The sequence below is a fragment of the Brassica napus genome, chromosome C5 (assembly GCF_020379485.1).
Source record: "Brassica napus cultivar Da-Ae chromosome C5, Da-Ae, whole genome shotgun sequence".
Taxonomy (NCBI): Eukaryota; Viridiplantae; Streptophyta; class Magnoliopsida; order Brassicales; family Brassicaceae; genus Brassica; species Brassica napus.
The window spans coordinates 22,309,525-22,331,687 of NC_063448.1; the positions used below are offsets into that span (position 1 = coordinate 22,309,525).

Here is a 22,163-nt window from a genome sequence, read left to right on the forward strand (position 1 = left end):
ACTGATGCAAATATACAAAATATTCATGTCATTTCTAGCAATTGATATGTATATGTGTCAGTTACAAAAAAATGATGTTAACTTTTACATCAATTTATTTAAGTGATGTTAAAATTAGTATCAATTACAATAATCGATACAAATTATTTATATTACTTATTAATAACTGATGTAAAATTAGTATCGTTTTTCATAAGTGATTTTAATAATTATATCATTTCTAACTACTGATTTAAAATATTTTTTATCACTTGTACATAATTGATGTTAACAAAAGATTAAGATATTTTTTAAAACAATTAAAAATGCAAACAAAATAATTAATTAAATCAGAAAAAATCAAACTAGATTAATAATTAATATATTGAAAAGTAAATTAATTAATTTATTCACCGTGCAAATTTACAAAATAAAATAAAACAAATAACAAATTTTGCTACGAGATACCACCTAAACTAAGGTCGATAATGGCTATATCAATGAGAGCCCCGAGATAATCTTCAAAACTGAAGTGTACAATAGTAGCTTCAGGGCCGGCATCCTTGTTTACTAAAACCATTGGCACTCAATGAAGTCCTAAGCATTGACTCTTCCAAAATGAACGAAGTCCTAAGCATCCTTGTAGATATTTTTTCCTAGCCAACTCAAATTAATTTGTAGCCTTGGTGGCACTACAAAACAGTGAAACAGAAAATGGTCACAAACATTTATCAATCAAATGATCAAATCCTGGTACTCGTGAACAGAGAATACTAAACACCTTAAGTAGTGGATTCCTTGATGAACTTTTGAATTATAAAACTCATAATAATTCTGCAAGGCTTCCAATACAGTTGTAGGCTTCTGAGAAGTTGCAACACTGTATAAGTACGCACGCTTAAAACCATTCACTTCCTGAAGCTCAGTTTCAAGGTCAAATGGCTGCTTAGCGTTATACAATTTGATAAGAAGGCCGAAATATACAGTGGTGTTAAGATTTGATACTTGGTGTAAGATTTATAAATTTTTACGAGCGCAACGACCTAGAAAGACGAGTTTGGAATCAGCGGTAATTGTTGCAGCGGAAAAGGGGTTGAAGTAGACGGGTAGTGAAGAGGAGCGGCGGACGCATGAGAAACTTCGTGGTATGGAACTTCCATAATGGAAGAGGCAGAAGCGATGGAGATAGTGTTTAGGAAAAGAACCAGAACGAGATGAATCAGATAATTGATTTTGGTGTTAATTGCAGTTATTAAAAGCTATTATTGGGCTGAGATCTCCATTAGTTAAGGAAGACAAGTTAATATTCTTACGAAGCAGTTATATAGATTCAAGTTAATCTTTTCATTCCTAAATATTAACTAATGCAACCTAAGGTAAAATAACATCATTTTTGTTTAGTTGATGTTAAGGAAAAAATTAGTTACCTTAACCTTCGCAGTTAAGGTTAATTTATAATATATTATTTTTATCTATTTTTATTTTTATTGGCATCAGTTTTTTTTACGTTAGTTTTATATCATTTAGATAAGTGATTTTAAACTATGAAATAGGTGCATCATTTATATAACTGAGATAAATTTATATAATAACATCAGTTTTGTTAGAGTGATACAAACTATTTTTATTGGCATCAGTTTTCTTTTTGATGTAAGTTTTATATCATTTAGATAAGTGATTTTAAACTACAAAATAGATGCATCATTTATTTAACTAATATAAATTTATATAATAAAATCAGTTTTGCTAAAGTGATACAAACTAATAAAAATACATCACTTAGCTGAACTGATGTCAAATAATTTAATTAAAACATCACTTTTTTGCAATTGATGCAAAATTTTACATATTTGTATCATTCTCAAATAAGTAATTTAAAATATAATCATTTAATTTTGTGATACAGTTTAAGTGATTTAACTCACCTCTTTTTTTGTAGTGAGGTGCTCTATGAAAACATCGATCATAATAACTCAAAGTGGATTGAATTATTAACTCCTCAAATTGATCATTTTCTAATTCCACAACTCAATTCTCTCTTTATAAGATAACGTGTGGATGTTTTGTGATTGCAATTGGCTGGTACGAAATGCTTGCAAATTAATAAAACTTGCAAAATATTTCATTAAACATATATAAATAATAATAAATAACGCATTAACACACCAAAATAATATAGAAATATTTTAAAACATTACAACATAACAACACATTAACACACCAAAATAATATAGAAATATTTTAAAACATTACAACATGACAACACATTAGGGGTGGGCGTTCGGGTACCCGTTCAGGTTCGGATCGGGTATTTTGGATATTCGGGTATTTCGGTAAAGGGGTATAAAACCCGTTCGGGTATTTTCTCATTTCGGATCGGGTTCGGGTATTTTCACTTCGGGTTCGGATAATTTCGGATATATCCGAACTCCATACATAAAAAAAAAAACAAATTTGAAATGCATATTTTGTTTTGCCGTCAAATCATTCCTGATAATATAAATAGTTTAAAACACACATGAAATGAAAAACAAACAACAGTAATACGTCCATAAACATAGCGAAAACATCAACAAAGTTCCTAGATTAAGCAAACAAACCAAAACAAGCTAAAAAGTTTTTACTTCCAAGCATAGATGATGATACAAACCAAAAAGCTTCCTTGTATCCTTCACACTGTAAGTGAAAATGATTCTTTTTACATACACAACAAACTGAACAAAACAAGTAAATCAAGTTTAAAGCCATTAACTGATGAAATATACTAAAACACAAAACAAGAAACAAGTCAAGCTCGAAAAGAATCTTACGCATGTGATCAAAACTGAATCAGACTCTAAGGCTTTAATCATCATAAATAAAAATTCTAAGCAGCGACACAATCAAACAGAATCATACCTCTAATCATCATACATACAAAATCAAAACAAAATCAATAAAAAAAATTAGAAAATCACCTCAGATTGTTTTCTCGATGTCGATGTCACCGAGTGAGACGGAGAAGAGGGAAGATTATTAAGGGTTTCCAGTTTGTCAATTTATGAAATTAAATTTAATAGATGAAGGATTTGGGAATCGTTAATTTCGGAAACTCTAAACGACGGAGTAGATTGCTAGACTAGATTTTGGGAAAGGAAATAAAATCATAAAAGGTAAGGTCTATGTTAGGGTTATTTAGTTTCGGTTATGTTCGGGTAGGTTCGGGTATCGGGTAATAACCGATCGGGTTCGGTTAACCGAAAAGGGACAGGATAAAAACCGATCGGGTATTTGACACTAACCGAACCCGAACCGAACCACTTACTTCGGGTCGGGTTCGGGTTCGGGTATCGGTTATTATTCCCACCCCTACAACACATTAACACACAAAACTAATAATAATAATAATTTATCATAATAGTAAAATATAACAATCAGATCGCTAATCTTTGTCTTCTGGATCACTTTGATGCCCTTCATTAGGTTCTTCTGAAGTTTCCCAAATTCTGAATAGACATGCACGTCTCGGTCTTTGTGATGTGCTTCCAGATTTAAAATAATTTTTGAAACTGATATTAGGTGATGGTGCTTGGTAGACTTTGGGTGAAGTATATGTACTTGTACCTTCTGAATACTTTTGTTGAGTATTCACCGGACTTTCAAACTTGATTTTCAACTGTAAATTCAAATTGAATATTTGTTGGTGTTGTTCATGAGGACTCGGCTTGCTGAAAAATTTGATGCATGTTAACCAGGGTAAAAAATTTGTGGAATGTTGAGGATACGATGGTGTACTTCGTTGTTGAACCTTTGGGGGCATGTTCCAACTGGGACCACTTGGAGGTACACACTATGGTTAAGTATTTGGTGGTATCCTCCAATATTGAACATTTGGTGATGTTTCCCAATGTTGAACATTTAGATGTGTACCCCATTATTGTGTTGTCGGTGGTGTATCACAGTTTAAAAATTGTTTCCTCTTGAACTATTACCCACTGAAGATGGACTACCAGATGATAAACCTCCAGAATGTGGACTCCCAAATAACTGACCAGAGCCTAATTGTTTTCGCACATCGTCATTGTTTCGTGATACACAAGTCATAACTTATAGTATTTGCAATTTATCTTCTTCATTGCATCTAGCTATATCAATGAAATACTTCCACCAGAAAACCAGATCTTTAAGTGAGTTAATGCAAACCCAGTAAGTGAATTAGGAATCTAAAAAGAAAGAAATATTAGTTCTGTTTTTTTTCATCATAATCATCCTTATCAAAAGCACATGAGCATTGATAACTGACCAGAGCCTAATTGTTTTCGCACATCGTCATTGTTTCGTGATACACAAGTCATAACTTATAGTATTTGCAATTTATCTTCTTCATTGCATCTAGCTATATCAATGAAATACTTCCACCAGAAAACCAGATCTTTAAGTGAGTTAATGCAAACCCAGTAAATGAATTAGGAATCTAAAAAGAAAGAAATATTAGTTCTGTTTTTTTTCATCATAATCATCCTTATCAAAAGCACATGAGCATAGATGTTGTAGACTTTGTCGTTAAAATTATTTATATCCATTAATTGTAGCTTGTATTTCTGACAAGCTCACATGCAATATTATTAGTTTTTTTATTAAGTTTAAATGCAGAAAACAAACATATAAATTGACTTATCTGTTGTGTGTGGTGACGCAACTGGGTCATGTTCTCCGCTTTCTTATGAACCGCACAAAACACTCAAGACCTAAGGTTCCGAATGGTAATAGAAGTTTGGGTGTTACGGGACAAGCGGATTGGTTAGTGCGGTGCGGTTTAAATGCAGTTTACGTTAACAAAACTCATAATGTGGGACAAATACGGTTTGTCTAAAAGAAGCGGTTCAAAATAATATGTGAATGGTAACCAAATATTTGAATGGTGATTTAAACTAAACAGTGCAGAAAATATAAAATAATATTTTACTTGATATTATATATATATATATATATATATATATATCTATTTTTTATATATCTATTTTTTTTTATTAAGTACAAATAAATTACAATCAGAATTTAAATTTAATTTATTGATTTTTCCATAACAGATTTGCAATATTATCTCTTATTTGCGATATATGTCCCCCATATGTTACCTCAACTGTTTTCATATAATCCAAATCGGTATGATAATCAGCCTCCCCATATTTGTTCATTCTTCATGTCTATGACATTACTTTAGTAAAATCTGCGTCCAAAAAATTTGAAATCTTAACAAAATTATGCAATCACATTGTAGCTATTATCACTCTCTTCTGTATATTAATACTATATCTTGTAAAATCACAGAGAATCCTTAATTTTTCTTCTAAACTCTAAAATTCCTCTCGATAACTGAACGTAGAGACACATGATATTGATTAAATCAATTACATTAATATATAACAAATATTTATAAACAGGAACAATTAACTAACTTATATACTTTTATTAGTTTACGTACTTTTAATAGTTTCAATTAACTAACTTATATACTACAAACTACAAATTAATACTTTTTCAGACAAAAAAAGGATCATACATTGTTCTTGTTTGAAAACGAAAAAAAAGTGTTTGTACGAGAAAAAAAAAGCGATTGTAGAAAGTGATAACTGAAATGAATTGTTTGTAAACTCATAGTGTACGTACCTCTTTTTATAGGCTATATTTTTTATTTTTTGTTTTATTAAAAAAAATAATTAAAATAATTAAAACATCACAAACCACTCATTTTTACGGTAAGTGCGGGTATGAGGCATCTTGCCTATAACAACAACACATGGAGTTTTATCCAATTTTTTTATTATTTTAAAATTCATAAAATGCAAACCAAAGAGTTAAAAAGAATATTGACAGTTTATGGCCCACCTTGTTTTGTTCTGTGGACCACATTCACAACTCATAGCCTAAGAGTCTGATTGGTAAACATGAGAGTAAATTGGAGTAAATGAAAATGTGAAAACAGATGAAATAAAAAAGGTGAAAATAGTGAAGGGAGAAAGGAAAGTGGAGTAACATGAGTTAAGCTAACGAAATCTAGAGTAAATGATAGAATGTTTTTTCTTCATTTGTACAGTAACTAAAGTAAATAGAAAATTATAATATTCTACTTGATTGGCAAAATTCTTGCTGAACTTGGAGTAATTTTAAATGTGGAGTAAAATATTACTCTAAAACAACCATTCAGCCACACCCTAAAGTTGTGATTGACAAAACTAAAAATAAGAGAAAAATGGAGTAAATAAATAAGCGGAAATAAGTGAAAATAAGACTGAGGCACGAAGAATAAGAAAGACAAAATGAGAGTAAATATATTTCTCTAAGAAATTAGAGTAAAACTTAGATTATTTTTCTCTTTTTAAACAGTAAATAGCTACATTTAAAAATATTTATTTCACTTAAATGGTAAATTTTGTAGCTAAATTTGGAGTAAGCTTAATTTCAAAGTAACATTTCTCTATTAATACCATACAGTCAAAGCTTAAAATTGTGACGAGTAAATAGGTAAAAAGATAAAGGTGAAACATGGAAGAAAAAAAATCTAGAGTAAATGTTTTTGTCTAGTTATAAAAAACCATTCTAATTTTTTTTTTTTAGACATTTAGGTTTATATACATATTTGAAGCATAAATTAAAGAAATGTCCTTGTTGATTTCTTGACCACCTTTTGAACCATTTTGACGATTTTACCCCTACACATGAGAGAAGAAAGTGTACATGTTCGCATGTATAGGTCTATACCTAGGAGATGCTTTACCTAAAAATCTTAAAGTTATTGGGAAAAAAGTGTACCAAATCTGCTAAAAGACTAGTATCCTCTCTTTTTTTTGTACAATTAATATGTTCTCCCACTTCAAACGAAACAATAATAAGCAGATCATATAAACTTCTCAAAATTTTATCCATGGCGGATCACCGTTGAGAGTATAATGTAATGTGTGTTAAACTTATTTATTGTCTTATTATTAAAAGGAGCGAGCAAAATTCAATTTTTAAGAGAAAATGAAGAGATAAGTGAGAACAATTATGGAAGTTATAGAGCATGGACTGATTAATAGAATGTATGTTAAGAAGAAGAAGAAAGAGACATATTATGGAAAATCAAACTGGGATATACACCGTTAACAATAAGATATTTCATAGCAGCTATATATTTTGTTGCATATCCAATATATATTAACACTTAACTTTGTAATTGACACAAATTTTTCATATCTTAGATAATGTATAACTCTATAATTTAGTAGGTACATATTATGTTAGTTGAAAACTAATTTCTGGTCGCTACGTTATCATGTTTATTTAATGATTAGTGCATTACATTAGTGGATTTGGTTTAGCATGTTAAATTTAGAGATTAAATAATAGTTTGATATTTGTAATGTTGTTCGTGAGAAAGTTATTATACAGTGTTAGATGTTATATAAAATGTTATTGTATATTTGTTTTATTAGGGGACAACACCAACAACCATGGTTAATTGCCCAGATTTCTATTAAACAAATACATAAACTACCAAATTTTCTTTCCGAATAACAACCAGTCCAATGAAAAAATAGTTCATCTATATAAAGTTGTCGCAATTAATCTTCTTTTCGAATCTTTCAACAGTCACCAATTACGTTTACGGAAACTTTCGCGTCACCTAACAAAAATGTATCGGATAACAAATCATGTATCAAATAACAAATTCTTTAACAAACAACATATTAACTCGCACCATGTATCAACTCATTTGTCTTCTAACAAACCAATTATCTTAAATGTACAAGCTCACAAGCCATTTATCCAACCATTTATCATCTACACAAACTATCTATCACTTAATTTCAAGTATTTTGAACATCATACTAACCAATTATCAAATTTTTGGTATCAAACTATGTATCATCTAACAAAACGTGGACCAAGTATCTAATTATTTATCAGATAACAAATAATTTATCATACAAAGTATTAACTCACAAACCATGTATCAATTAATTTGTCCGCTAACAACCCATGTCTCAACAATGTATAAGCTAATAAATCATTTTTCAAACTATTTATCAGCTAACAAATCATGTATCAATTAACAAAACATATAACATCGGACCAATCATTTATCAATTAACCAGGTAGCAACTTATTTATCAGTTACAAACAATTTATCATACAACATATTAACTCATAAACCATGTATCAACTCATGTAGCAGCTAACAAATCGAATATCAAACAATATATATGCTAGCAAACTATTTTTTAGAACATTTAGCAGCCAACAAATCATTATCAATTAACGACAATTATAACATCTTAAATCATTTATCAATTAGCAGTGTATTGTTGTATCATTTAACAAAATATGTATTCCAAAGATTAGAAAATATAAGAACCGATAAAATTGAAAATCCACTATAAATATTTTTGGTAACTGAGTAAATATGGCTAACATAAATGTTATCAAAAATAAAATATCGACTAACATAACGATCTGATAAAACTGAAGACCCGCAAGAACACTTTTATTATAGATAATTGTAAATGAATTGTGATTTAGAATTGAAGGTGGCGGTATCCGTGAGAGATAATCAAGATTGTACCTTGTATTTATCTGTGTATTGGTAGGAAGAAAACGAGATTTATTTTGACTCGGCGGTGGTGGCGTCAAAGATGGCAGAGGTTGGTGTTCTTTGAGAGCTTGCGAGTGGATGGGATGAGAGCGTTTGTGACAGAACTCAAGGAAGATCGGAGTGGAAGACTGGAAACGGCGTAGTGAATCTCTGGCCATCATCGTTAACAATAATCCAAAGAGAGTGTTGAAATTAATAATTTCAAGCTCAACAAAAATATGTTCTGATTGAGTTCGTTTTTGTCTTTTAATTCTTCTTCTTTTTCTCTATTTTAAACGGTGTTGTTTTGTTAGGAGAGATATATTTGACAAATTTTAAGTTCATGTATATGATCAGAAGTTATGACAACAAACTGATAGACAAATGGACTTACCTAATAAACACTAGAGGCATAATCAGTATGGTTTGGATGAAGGTAAAAAAATAGTTAATTAATTATTGTCCATTTTATGGGCATAGCTCCTAATTTTTCTATTTTTGGTGTGTAATGACAAAAACTACTTTTATATGATTGGATAAAAATGGATTAACTCAGTAGAAAATCTATTTTACTCTATTTTGTTATCGCTAACCGTGTTTACAGTCATACTCAAATATACGAAGAAACTGAAATAACCCTAATAAACAATACTGTCTATTCTTTTTTTTCACATTTACTCCGAATTATTCTGGTTATGGTTATGATACCAATCAAACCCAAAATGTTATATTAATAACCAATTTTGCCCAAAAGTAAACAAAAGTGTACCTCCAATCAAACTTTTGTTTGTTGCTCTCAACATTAGAAAACAAAGTTCAAGATGAAGACAATTTTTTTTAATTACTTAAAAATCAAAGATTGGATTAGATTCAATCAAAACCATCACAAAAACACTCCAAAAACAAATTTACAAACTACACATTTTTTCTAAAGCTTTTTAATCGGCAGGACACGAAACAAACAAACAAACAAACAAACAAACAAACAATCACTAAAAAAGCTTTTTTCTTAACAACTTCCTCGAGTTTGTTTTCATCACACAGAAACTCTTCATAGAAACAACCTACTATTATCATCTCTCAGACAGCAATCTTGTAGATGACTGTCACCGGAATGTTAACCACGTGACCTCTGTCTCCAATTATCCCAATTTTTCCAAAACTCGCTACCGAACCATTCTTCATCGCCCTAAAAACAAGACTCAAGACCCTTGTCTGACCGTTCCCGATTGTAAACTTGGCAGGAGAGACCTTAACAGAAACCGAGTCAGGTGCCTTCCACCCTACTGTATAAGTCTCGTTTGCAACCGTGGCTGCAATGTTAGTAACCCATCTTAGGACAGTTCTAGTACCAACGAGCTTAGCTATTGTCACTGAGGGTAGGTTCAGGTCAGAGGCTGCAAGGGAGGAGTTGTAAGCCGAGCAGCTTTCGCCTGTGTAGTTGAGAACAACGGGAGATGATCCGTTGATGCGACAGAGAAACTTCATGTATTCATTGTAACCTATGTCGAAAATCAAACCAGGGTCAAGAGCTGCAGTAGCATTAACGAACCCGCTGCCCATATCGAAAGGCGTTGCAGGGGTTTGAGTAGCGTCAGGGTTTAAGACAGTGCGTTGCGCCATTATAGGACCACCCTTTCTGTCTGTTAGAGAAGCTGTTGTCGAGAGCGCGGATGCGATGGCTGCAGGTGTGAAATGAGGGAACTTCTGCTTGATGAGTGCTGCAATACCCGTTACGTGTGGAGCAGACATGCTTGTCCCTGACTCCATCGCGAAACGCTCACCTAAACACCACCAATTAAAGAAGCTTAAATAGACTACAAGCACACACACATGATGAGTAGATCTTATAAGGAGAATGTACCTTGAAAATCAGCAGTACCGATGCCAAGAGGACTCCAAGCGCCCCATATGGAGTTCCCTGGAGCTACTAAGTTGGGTTTCATTACATCAGCATCTTGGAAAGAATCGTCTTCTGGGTCAGGTCCTCTAGCAGAGAAGTACATAACCTTCGGTGCTGTAATGCCATAGGTGGGCTTCATGCCACCAACTATTCTCGCAACTGATGCAGAACCAACTATTTTGCCTGAAGCATTGTCCCTCGACAGAGAAGTATTGTAGTACTGAAGTAAAGCCTGCGTACAGAACATAGGAAGAGTTAAGTTACATTCTTGTTCACTGTAATAGACTACTTCAAGATTGTGATTATACCAGAGAATCTTGTGGGGAGGAGATTAGAATCCCCGGGATATCCATCGGGGTTGAAGTCATCTGAAAACCGGTGGAAGAAGGATCCATATAAAAGACAAGACCTGCTGCTGTTAAGTTCTTAGCTGTTAGTAAGGCTTGTTTGATGGTTGAGACACCGAGAATGAACCGGACTGTATAACTGCAGACAAGGATCTTCCCATTCACCAGCTTCAGCTCGTAGCTACTCGAATCTTGGCACTCCCCAACATATATAGCATCCATAATGGTTGTACCATTGCGGAGCGCATGTGCAGCTAAAACAAGTTTGTGCATTGTCCTTGTACCAGCTAATAGCAAAAAACGAGAAACTGGTAAAGGTAAGGTCATGAAAGAAGCTAGGGTGTAAAAAAAAAACGGACTTACAAGCGAGTCCAACTCCAGAGATAGTGACATTATTTCCTAGAATTATCGAGTTAGTATAAACTCTATCATGAGATGTAGCTCCAACAGTGAAGATCCAAGGACTGAAAGAAGACATGCTCTTAGGAGCTGGACCTGTGTTTCCAGCTGCTTGCACTACAAAGATCCCAGCTTTCACAGCTGAAAGCAATGCCATATCGATCGGGTTGAAGAAGGTGGCGATGCCAGGTGGACGTCTGTTCGGTGTGATTGATAAGTTTATTATGTCAACTCCATCTTGAGCAGCCTTAACAAGAAGAAAGAAACAGACATAATAACTATGTCAACTACAAAATCATTTCACCAAAGTTTCATTACATCTGCTATTTTTATACCTGATCTATGGCTGCAATGATGTCCGCTGCAAAACCTCCAAACCTCTTATACAATGCCTTGTAAATAGCAACACTAACAAGAAGAGACGTGACATTTAATGTTTGTAAAAACTGTTTCCAAAGAGGATACCTCCTCCGTTTCATTTTATATGTTAATATGCAACATAAGGAGTATCATTTTGTGGTATTGACTTACTGAGCACGAGGAGCCATCCCACTAGCATTCCCTAGGTGATGACCACAAACCACCACAGGGACCCCGTGATTCCCAGCTGCAACAGAAGCTGTGTGACTGCATAAACCAACCAATATCAGCATTAACCAAATTAGATTGAATCAACATAAGAGTGGCTTCTACACTTACGTGCCATGCCCTTCACCATCAAACGGTGAAGCATCGTCCTGAGATGAATTCAAGACTCCTCTACTGAGAGCCGACTCAGCGAAATGGCGTGCTCCAACGAGCTTCCTGTTGCAAGAACCGGAAGGGAAACCAGTGGTGACTTCACAGACACCAGTAAACCGAGGAGGGACCGGATATGAATGTCCTGGGACTTTGTCACTGAAACTAGGATGAGTTGGATCAATTCCAGTATCGATAAACCCTATAACAACTCCTTCTCCTGCATACTCAGAGCCTCCTTCACGGGGCCAAGCTCCACGTGGCAAACCTAAGAACTGCGGCGTGTGAGTGGTTGCTTTCTTAACCGGATAATCCAGAACCACATTGTGCACTTCCTCTCTTGCAGCGAGTCTATCAGCCTTAAGAATTTAAAAACCCAGTTAAAGCATTGAACAAGCAGTAACAATTAGAGATTCAGAGAGATGAGAGTACCTGCTGTTGGGTGATAACAGCTGAAAACCCATTGATGAGATAGTGGTAGCTGTAGAGCTTAATGTAATTCTCCTTTCTCAATACTTTTCTCAACAACGAGTCATGAACTCTAACTATAGAGGCGCTTCGGTTCCTAAATGTATAAACAAAGAGATTGAGATTGTAATCGGAGCATAAAGGTATCAGCTTGAATCTCAAAATTCCATCAGACATAGCTTCGTTTAACAACATAAAGGTTTCAGCTTGGAGCCGCCTTTTATAGTTTAAGACTTTCAGGAAAAGACCAAAGAACAACAAGCGACAAGTAATCTGGGACCCAAAATTGATGAATTGCAACATTTGTGGCAAACATGAAGAAAAACTAAAAAGGAGTTATCTTTTTTGTACATACGATGTTCTGTAAGTTTGAGATGAAGTAGATGTGAGGCTGTGCTTGGATACACTCGTTTCTCTGTCGGATGAGGAATGAACAGATGGAGGGTCCTTGAGGGTAACAATGTAAACAGCAGAAGAAGAAGAAGCGGCTGCGTTTTGGTCGGAATCATCCAAACAGAACACAGAGGACGAAACCAAACAGAGCACAAACACGGAACGCACAAGTGAAGAAGACTCTTCCATGATTCTTGAGCAAAAATTCTCACAAGAAAAGGGGCAAAGAATGGAAATTGCAGATACCCATCAAAGCTCCATGGGAGTAGAGTAGATTATCTCAGAAGTATAGAAGGAGGGAGAGAGAGAGAGGAGAGGTAAAAGGGTTTTAGAGTACAATGGTCTCGGAGTATAGTACTTTTGTCTGAAGAAAGAAGAAAAAAGATTCTCGGTGTCTGAACGTTTTATTAATGCAAAAGCATCGGTGGTGGAAAAGACTTTTTAACATGTTCTCACTTGTAGTTTCCTTTTGTTTCCAAGTGTGTTTATGCTTCGTAATGCATCTCTATATAGCTTTACTATATAGTATACAAAATGATCATTTTGTTGTCTTTTATTTCGTTTTTGGCTCCGGGTTCAGTGTGTATATATGCTGATACACATAGAGTAACTTCATTTATTTGGCACACATAAGACCATGATTAATCCGGAGTTCTTAGAGTGAGGTTTTTAGCGGAAGTTAAAAAACGGTTTCTTAACTTCCGCTAAGAACCCCATCCTAAGAACCTCGGGTTAACAAACATCACCTCTTGTTGTTTGTTTTACATTATTCATAAACGTTGCGTTTTAATGTTCTATTTTGGTGGTTAAGACAAGACAACAGGTGAAAGTGTTCATATACAAGCTGAGAAGTTTTTTGAGTCTTTTAAAATCTTTTTTTGTTTGTTCTTTTATCTTTTAGCCTTTTAGGTGACGTTTTGTCTATTGTCCAACGGTAAGATTCTTTGATAAGTCGCTTTTCTTCTTCTCCTTATACTCACCCGTGACTCTTCTTCTTCTTTTGACCATTTTCAACCAAAACAACAAAACCGATCAAGCTATAACGGATGTATCCAGATCGGTCCAGACTCGAAATACTTATTCTTCACTTAGCAGCATACGAACAAACAAAACCAAGATTTAACCCCTTTTTTTTTCTCATGAGACAAGAAGATATGCTTTACTGTTCTAGAAGCACACATGAGATGAAAGCCATGATTAACTAGCCGCATCAAAAGAAGTAGGTCCAATGTATACTTGTAACTTTTTAACTTTTTAATTAACACGAGTCATTACACTCGCTTTACATCATTGTATTTAGTATTTACCCGTTGAGTACCTTCTTTTTAGCAAGAGATAATGGATTCTGTAATCAACACCATGTCTGCGGTTGGTTCCAAATTAAACCAACACTAAAAAATATCTCCTTTTGTAGTAGTTCTTAACTTCTTATCCCACGAACCGGTTTACTCAAAATCTTTGTGGTGTTTCCTCACTGAACCAAACAAACAATACACATGCTTGGGATTTACAGTAATTCATCATCCATATCGATGAATCCTAAAATTCACTTAGACATAGGATTTATGGAAATAAAAACTTCACTAACAAATAAGCTCAAAATAGAAAGCCTAAGCTATGAACCTATGATCAAAGAGGGAAAATAGATGTTTTATTGATAATATTAAAGATGAATACAAAAGAATACATGTGATGCTTGGTAGCAACGGAAATACTGTATAATGAGTGTATCATTTAGCTACGGACCATCCCCATCTTGTTCTTGCCTCCTCCTTATTTTATAGGTAGGTCTTCTAGGCAGATCATAATGGCGGTGTGATTTCCGGCGTGGACCGAGTACATTAGTGATGGCTTTTAATGTCTTTGATTCTTGGGTCCTGGCCCTCTCGAACCCTGGATGGATTTTGATCTTGGTGGGCCTTGATGATGATCGGTTTTGGGCTCTTTGGATAAGGAGATGGGTGAAACCGGGATCCAACACATATGACCTTAAAGCACGTTCAAGCTCTTCGACATGGACCGGACCGGTTAAAGCATAATCCGGTTCTCGGGTTATACGTCTTGATCCCAGATCTTAAGGCCCAATAATAGTTGGGCTACATACGATCCGTCACATATCAAATAGTTTTTTTATTTATCCAGCCACGTTGCCTTGGAGGGGTGATCTGATGATAGTCGATAGATTTCGAACTTTGAAGTTGCAGAGTGAAATGGCGGTGATGATATCGACGATTAGCTTCGTCAACGCCTCTTTCCTCGATGAAAGTCTGAACTTTCGCCGCAATTCTCTCCGAAGACCGGTGTTTCCTCAAGCTTGGTTCAACGGCCGGCGGCTCGTTCCTCTGAAATCGAAGAAAAATGTAATCTTGTGTTTGAATTTGAACGCGAAGGAGGTTAGTGAGTTCAAACCCAGTTTCGATCAGTACCTGCAAATCATGGAATCGGTTAAAACAGCTCGGAACAAGAAGAAGAAAGTCGACGCCTTGGTTATAGACAAAGGTGAGGATGATGGTGCTAGAAGAAGATTAGTGTTGGGACGAGGTGTCGAAGATGTGAAGACTAAAGATGAAGGCTTCAGGAGAAGATACTCGAGGCAGGAGTTGGTCAGCGGCGAGAAACGCGATGACGGCAGAGATTTCAAGAGGAATGAGGAAAGTGGGATTCAGAGAGATGTGAAATGGAGCAAGAGTGTTGAGACTTCTTCAGCGACTGTCCCAGAAGATGAGAGCTTCAGGAGAAGAAAGTACGCGAAGCAGGAGATGGTTAAGTACCCGCGTTCCCCTGATGCATCTAGAGGGATTGAGCGAGGTTCTAAAGCTGATGTTCTTGGAGATAGGCGGTTCCAGAGAACAGCCAAAGATGTCAAATGGAGTAAGACTGGTGAATCTTGTTCAGTGACTGCGCCAGAAGATGAGAGCTTCAACAAAAGGTACGTGAGGCAGGAGATGGTTAGTTACCATCGTTCCCCTGATGCATCCAAAGGGATTGATAGAGGTTCCAACGCTGATACTGTTGGAGATAGGCGCTTTCAGAGAATAGCCAAAGATGTCAAATGGAGTAAGAGTGGTGAACCTTCAGTGATTGTGCCTGAAGATGAGGGTTTCAGGAGACAGAATCCGAAGCAGGAGATGATGAGGTATCAGCGTGTCAATGGTACATCAAGAGGAAGTGAGAGAGGTTCCAGGGGAGATGGTTTGGATCTTCTCGCTGAGGAAAGTCGAATTGAGAGACTAGCCATCGAGAGGCATGAGTTAAGAAGTAGCAAGTTGAGTAGAACCAGGATTGTGGGTGCTAAGAAAGATGATGATAGCTTGTTTGACATGGAAAGTCCTGCCTTTAGATTTTCCGATGAGTCCAGTGACATAGTGGACAAGCCAGCAACTTCACGTCTCGAAATGGAAGACAGAATCGAGAAGTTGGCAAAAGTGTATGTGTTTTAAGTTGCTATCTAGTTTTGGTTACTTTGAAGAAAGACACTAGGAGTTAGATATGTTGATTTAGTTGTGTGTTATTGCAGTCTTGCAGATGAGATTAGGGAGTTAGATTAGTTCATTTCTCATGAAACTATTATCAAATTCAGCTGAATTTTATGTTTAAGGAAGTTTATTTCGCTAGGTTGAATGGTGCAGACATCAATATGCCTGAATGGCTCTTTTCGAAGGCGATCCGGAGTGCAAAGATCAGATATACGGATTACACTATAATGAGACTGATCCACTTTCTAGGGAAACTTGGAAACTGGAGACGAGTTCTTCAAGTCATTGAGTGGCTTCAAAGGCAAGACCGTTTCAAATCAAACAAGCTAAGGTACTAAAAGTGAGCTGTTGGAATTCAGTTGTAGAACTCTAGAGTCTTAATAATGCTGACAGATTTTACCTTTTTGGATCCAGAATCGTTTACACAACTGCACTAAATGTGCTTGGTAAGTCAAGAAGGCCTGTGGAAGCTCTCAATGTATTCCATGCAATGATGGTAAAAAACCCTTATACCATTCATGTATGTGTTCTTTTTGCTTCCGTTATGATCTGAGGTTTTCTTTGTGTTTTTCTTCACCAGTTACAAATATCATCATATCCGGATATGGTAGCGTACCGTTCAATTGCAGTAACACTTGGACAAGCTGGTCATATAAAGGAACTCTTTCATGTGATTGACACAATGCGATCTCCACCTAAAAAGAAGTTCAAGCCAACGACACTTGCAAAATGGGATCCCCGGCTTGAACCTGACGTTGTTGTGTACAATGCGGTCAGTGATTTATGATTGTCTCCTTCTTATTGAAGATATATATATATGTATATATATATATATAGCCTACCTTTATCTAATGTAAGTGCTGGGTATCCATCCACCACAGGTGCTCAACGCATGTGTTCAACGGAAGCAGTGGGAAGGAGCATTCTGGGTCTTACAGCAGTTAAAGCAAAAAGGACAAAAACCTTCTCCTGTCACCTATGGCCTCGTCATGGAGGTTAAATAGTCTTTCTTCTCTTAACACTTAATGTTCTATAGCAACACAATTCAGTAGTGGATTTGTATTGTCTGTCTAAGCAGGTGATGCTAGCATGTGAGAAATACAACTTAGTTCATGAATTCTTCAGGAAGATGCAGAAATCCTCTATCCCTAATGCTCTAGCATACAGAGGTATTTTGTGAACTCTTTGTCTTTTTTTCCTCTACGTTATTAGTTTTTAAGGAGTGTAACCAACCATCTCATCCTGTGATCAGTTCTTGTTAATACACTGTGGAAAGAAGGCAAAACCGATGAGGCCATACAGACGGTTGAGGATATGGAAAGCCGTGGTATTGTTGGATCAGCTGCTCTTTACTACGACCTTGCTCGCTGTCTATGTAGCGCAGGAAGGTGTAATGAAGGACTTAATACGGTAAACTCTATAAACCCAGTAGTCCTTAAAGCTTATCGAGAATCTGATCTAAAAAAGCTGATCTTGATTATATACCATCCAATGTCAGATTAAGAAGATATGTAGAGTTGCAAATAAGCCTCTTGTGGTGACTTACACTGGCCTTATACAAGCATGCCTCGACTCCGGAAACGTGAAGAACGCAGCTTATATCTTTGATCAGATGAAGGAGGTCTGCAACCCGAACCTAGTTACTTGCAACATAATGCTAAAAGCTTATCTACAACAAGACGGGTTGTTTGAAGAAGGCAGGGAACTTTTCCAGAAGATGTTGGAAGATGGAAATAATATAGAAAGCAGCTCAGATTTCGAATCGAGAGTGTTGCCAGACACGTATACTTTCAACACAATGCTAGAAGCTTGCGCTGAACATAAAAAGTGGGATGATTTTGGTTATGCGTATAGGGAGATGTTGCGTCACGGATACCATTTCAATGCTAAACGTCATCTCAAAATGGTTCTTGAAGCTAGCAGAGCAGGACAGGAAGAAGTGATGGAAGAGACATGGGAACATCTGAGACGGAGTAATAGGATTCCGCCTTCGCCTCTAATCAAAGAGAGATTCTGCAGGAAGCTCGAGAAAGGCGATCATGCAACGGCCATATCCTCTCTTGCTGTTCTTAATGGTAACATTGAGGAGACTGAGCTACGGGCATGGTCCACGGACGCATGGTCCAAGGTCTTGTACCGGTTTGAGAAAGATTCAGTTTTGAGGTTAATGGACGATGTAAACAGGCGCGTGGGTTTGAGAAGTGAGTCTTCGGATTCGGTTTTGGGGAATCTTTTGAGTTCTTGTAAAGAGTTTCTGAAGAACAGAACACAAGTGTTGTAAGTTATTGAAACTCTTTATTATAACATTATAAGAAAAGGCTGTGATTGTTGTGATTTCTTAAAAATAGAAGAAAGAGGTGAGGGAGAACTGAGAAGTGCATTATTATTATTACGTGTTATCAGGTATGTGAATCATTGCTGCTATCTGAATAGAGTTTCAATTAGAGTTTATACATAATTAATTAGTTGCGAGACAACTCAATCCCAAACCTAATTCTGAAGAACATAACTCAAAGTGTTGCTATTTATTGCGTATCTAATGTCAAAAGCAAAGTATTTAAGGAGACAATGTGTTAACATCTAAAAGAGAAAACGTTTATGATAAACTTCTTTGATAAATTGGAAAAGTCATAAGTTGAACTATTACATAATGATGAACTACACTTTTTTTTACAAGTCGTAAGTTCAAAGTAGGTTTTTTTCAAACCGCGTAGTCTACTCACTATCTAAATAACAACCTATTAAAAATACATACAAGTATTTTGGTTGGTTGAAAGCCAAATCTACGACTTCCAAATCATTGTACTCATTTGTTTTTCTCCACGATCTCTTTAAAAGATTTTTTTTTTTTTTTTTGCTTTGATTCTTCAAACGTTCGAATATACATTCAACTAGCGTAGTTCTAAACAAAACAAATTCATTTTAGCAACAAAAATAGGCTAACAAATTCATAAAACTAAAATTTTAATTGTGTTTTTGTTGGAATGTGAAGGGGATAAAGTGTGTCGTATCTTAAGCCACCCGAAATAACTAATTAATGATAATGAGACGTGAAGAAATAGAAAGTCAACGTGCACGAGAATGGTCGGTCAATAGCAATTGCAACTTATATAATGAAGTCAAACACTTACGATTAACTCGGGGTTCTTAGGATGAGTTATTAGCGGAAATTAACAACTCCACTCTAAGAACTCCGGGTTAGTCATGGTCTAATACACGTATATTTATATTGTTTTCAAACCTATTGCCTTCGCATCAAACATATCTGCTTTTTTGGTTTGTAATAGTTATAGAACTAAACAAATTAATTTTTGATTTTGATATACCAGTATTTCTTTTGGATACGCATTATTACATGAAGCTAGCCAGCAATTCATGTGTGTGATAATTTAATATGCTCGGGCTGATGAATGATGATTATATGAATAAAAGTTTGTGTGACAAAAAAAAATGGTACTAATAAACCGATACTAGACAATTTGAATGTGATTTGAGCATGTTAGGGCAGGTGGGTAAACATCAATAATCACCACTAAGATACAAATGGCATCGGCGTCAAAAAAGACAAACCCACTAAGCAGCAAACACTGTTATCTTCTATCAAAAGACGTATGCATGATCATGGTCTATAAATAGCTAAGAAAAATAATATAATTGTAGTGACCGATTGATTGTAATTTGAAATGTAAATAATAGTTGAACATAGGACGGTGAAAGTTATAACCGACACAATAGAAAAGAAAGGATGGAGAGGAGGAGACAACGCATTAGGTGAAGGAGGGCTGTCCGCAGGGTACGATGGCGCTTTTAAGACATTTAAAGGCACCAAAACACGTACGTGGCGCTACTTCATGGGACTGTGCCATGCTATGTAGACCCCAACCTAACATCTACACTCTACAATATAGTTTTTATTATAACATAATTTGAATTTTTTTTTTTCAAAACTGGCCTAATTTGATGTTTTTTTACTCCTTCCATTCCACAGGTAAAGATATTTTTCATAAAACATAAGATTAAGAAAATTAATTTTAGAAGATAATATTATTACTAGTATAAATTTAAACTAATCATAAATAATGTCGTCAAATATTATTGGTCAACTAATTTTCAATAAAATTAAAATACATTAAAAATAAAATAATATATATTTTGGAACATCAAATACTCTCCAAAACATTTTATTTTATAGAACGGATGGGGTATTTTTTATTGATCTTCTTCTTTTATTTCTAAAATTACTTATTTTAAAATATTCAAAATAATGTTTATAGCCCAATAATTCAGAACAATATGAAACATGAAAGGATACATCCTTTTCCACTAGAATGGTTCTGTCGGAAAACATGAATAGACAAAATACTGACGAGAAAAAGGAATGCAAATAGAATGCTCAATTTTTATATAGACTATGTAGTGTATGGAGTTTTTTCAGAAGTTAGATTTGGTGTTTACAATATATTGTTTGAGTTGGTGGAGATGGTGTTTGTACAAAATGACATGTTTTTCATTTCATCTAGACGAATTTCACAAAACTAAGGATTTGTACATTTTTTTAGCACAGATTCGTCATACGATGAATACATAGTAAAGTAGATAGGTTGTCACGTAATGCTTGTGCTATAGATTTTTGAACAGTTCTAGTTTTGTTTGTTAGTATAATTTATAGTTAGCAAAAAAATAAAATAATCAAGGTATAAAATCAATCTTTATTTTGAAGATTGAAGGTCTGATTGGTATACTGTTAAGAATAATTAGTCGAGTAATTTGAATTAATTTGGAGAAAGTAAAAATATATAATAATTATATTATTCTTTATTTTTGTTTAGTAAACAGAAGAAAACATATTGATATAAATCAGGAAAAATAAAATATTTCGGTAAAAATGGGGATAGGACTCTTTTCATTAATCGGTAAAATTTAGAGGGAATTGAAGTAACACCGTTTCTTACTTCAGATTATTCTAAAAGAGCTACAGACCGTGAAACTATTTAAATAAAACAAAAATAATTAGGATTTAGATAGATGGAGTTTTATGTTTGTTAATTGGAATTAATGATGATTAAGAAAATTAAAGTCATAATTGATAATCTCTATTCGTTAATAATGCCAACGCCAAAGTCTTAGACCATCTTTATCCTAAAAACCCTAATGGGTCTCTTAATTTATTTTTAATAGTATTTAAAAAGTTAATTTTGGTAAGAGAGTTGATTAAGAACCTTGAGATTTTTTTCCCTCCATTGCAAGTCTCTTATTTTAGATTTATTAAAAAAAAATATTAAACATTTTTTATTGAAATTTAAATTTTTTTTCTTACATAAAACATAATAAAATATTACATTGTAGACATAGATTTTTAAATTAAAACATGAAAACAAAGATTAGCAAAACAAACGAGAATATTTGAAAGAAGCGTCTGAGCTCAGTTGTTGTCTTCATCACGTCCAAATTTAAACCATACATGTTCAACTAAATCATCTTTCAGTTGTTGATGCATCTGTCTATCACAAATTCTAGTTCGAACACCATCATATTGGCGATATTTGTAGGCATATCTGTAGAGAAATCGAGATCGACATGTGAACTTCCGTTGTCTTCTGCTTGTTGGAACTCCGAAGGATCAAACTGAGTGTATTCATCTCGTTCGTCTTCTACTATCATATTATGGAGTATGATACATGCTCGCATAATCTTTCCTATTTTGACTTTATCCCAAAAAAGTGCCGAATTTTTAACAATGGCAAAGGTAGCTTGCAAGACTCCAAAAGCACGCTCGACATCCTTTCGGACAGCTTCTTGACGTTGAGCAAATAAAACTGCTTTCGGCCCTTGTGGTAGTTGAATAGATTGGATAAAAGTTGTCCATT

General features: G+C 34.8%; 2 protein-coding genes across 2 annotated transcripts; one reads left to right on the forward strand and one right to left on the reverse strand.

Moving 5' to 3' along the window:
* Nucleotides 1-9,422: 9,422 nt before the first annotated feature.
* Nucleotides 9,423-13,297, reverse strand: LOC106406980 (subtilisin-like protease SBT2.1). Its single transcript, XM_013847746.3, has 9 exons — nucleotides 12,783-13,297; nucleotides 12,392-12,524; nucleotides 11,921-12,318; nucleotides 11,753-11,848; nucleotides 11,557-11,629; nucleotides 11,186-11,468; nucleotides 10,784-11,109; nucleotides 10,437-10,707; nucleotides 9,423-10,356 (listed from the first exon to the last, which is right to left on the reverse strand). The coding sequence occupies exons 1-9, from the start codon at nucleotides 13,007-13,009 to the stop codon at nucleotides 9,653-9,655; spliced, it is 2,511 nt and encodes an 836-aa protein (XP_013703200.1). The 5' UTR covers nucleotides 13,010-13,297; the 3' UTR covers nucleotides 9,423-9,652.
* Nucleotides 13,298-14,963: 1,666 nt separating this feature from the next.
* On the forward strand, nucleotides 14,964-18,751 carry LOC106411276 (pentatricopeptide repeat-containing protein At1g30610, chloroplastic). Its single transcript, XM_013852005.3, has 8 exons — nucleotides 14,964-16,247; nucleotides 16,436-16,627; nucleotides 16,711-16,792; nucleotides 16,877-17,068; nucleotides 17,178-17,291; nucleotides 17,375-17,465; nucleotides 17,549-17,706; nucleotides 17,795-18,751. Exons 1-8 carry the CDS (start codon nucleotides 14,989-14,991, stop codon nucleotides 18,575-18,577), a joined length of 2,871 nt encoding a protein of 956 aa, XP_013707459.2. The 5' UTR covers nucleotides 14,964-14,988; the 3' UTR covers nucleotides 18,578-18,751.
* The last annotated feature ends 3,412 nt before the right edge of the window (nucleotides 18,752-22,163 follow it).

What these genes read in the sequence shown, in the direction of transcription:
- LOC106406980 (XM_013847746.3), bottom strand. Translation starts at nt 13,009, where the DNA reads ATGGAAGAGTCTTCTTCACTTGTGCGTTCCGTGTTTGTGCTCTGTTTG. An exon ending in GATGGTGAAGGGCATGGCAC is followed by an intron (nt 11,849 to 11,920) that starts GTAAGTGTAGAA and finishes TGGTTTATGCAG; the next exon opens with TCACACAGCTTCTGTTGCAG. An exon ending in CTCTGGAGTTGGACTCGCTT is followed by an intron (nt 11,110 to 11,185) that starts GTAAGTCCGTTT and finishes TTTTGCTATTAG; the next exon opens with CTGGTACAAGGACAATGCAC.
- LOC106411276 (XM_013852005.3), top strand. Translation starts at nt 14,989, where the DNA reads ATGATAGTCGATAGATTTCGAACTTTGAAGTTGCAGAGTGAAATGGCG. An exon ending in ACGTTGTTGTGTACAATGCG is followed by an intron (nt 17,069 to 17,177) that starts GTCAGTGATTTA and finishes CATCCACCACAG; the next exon opens with GTGCTCAACGCATGTGTTCA. An exon ending in TAATGCTCTAGCATACAGAG is followed by an intron (nt 17,466 to 17,548) that starts GTATTTTGTGAA and finishes TCCTGTGATCAG; the next exon opens with TTCTTGTTAATACACTGTGG.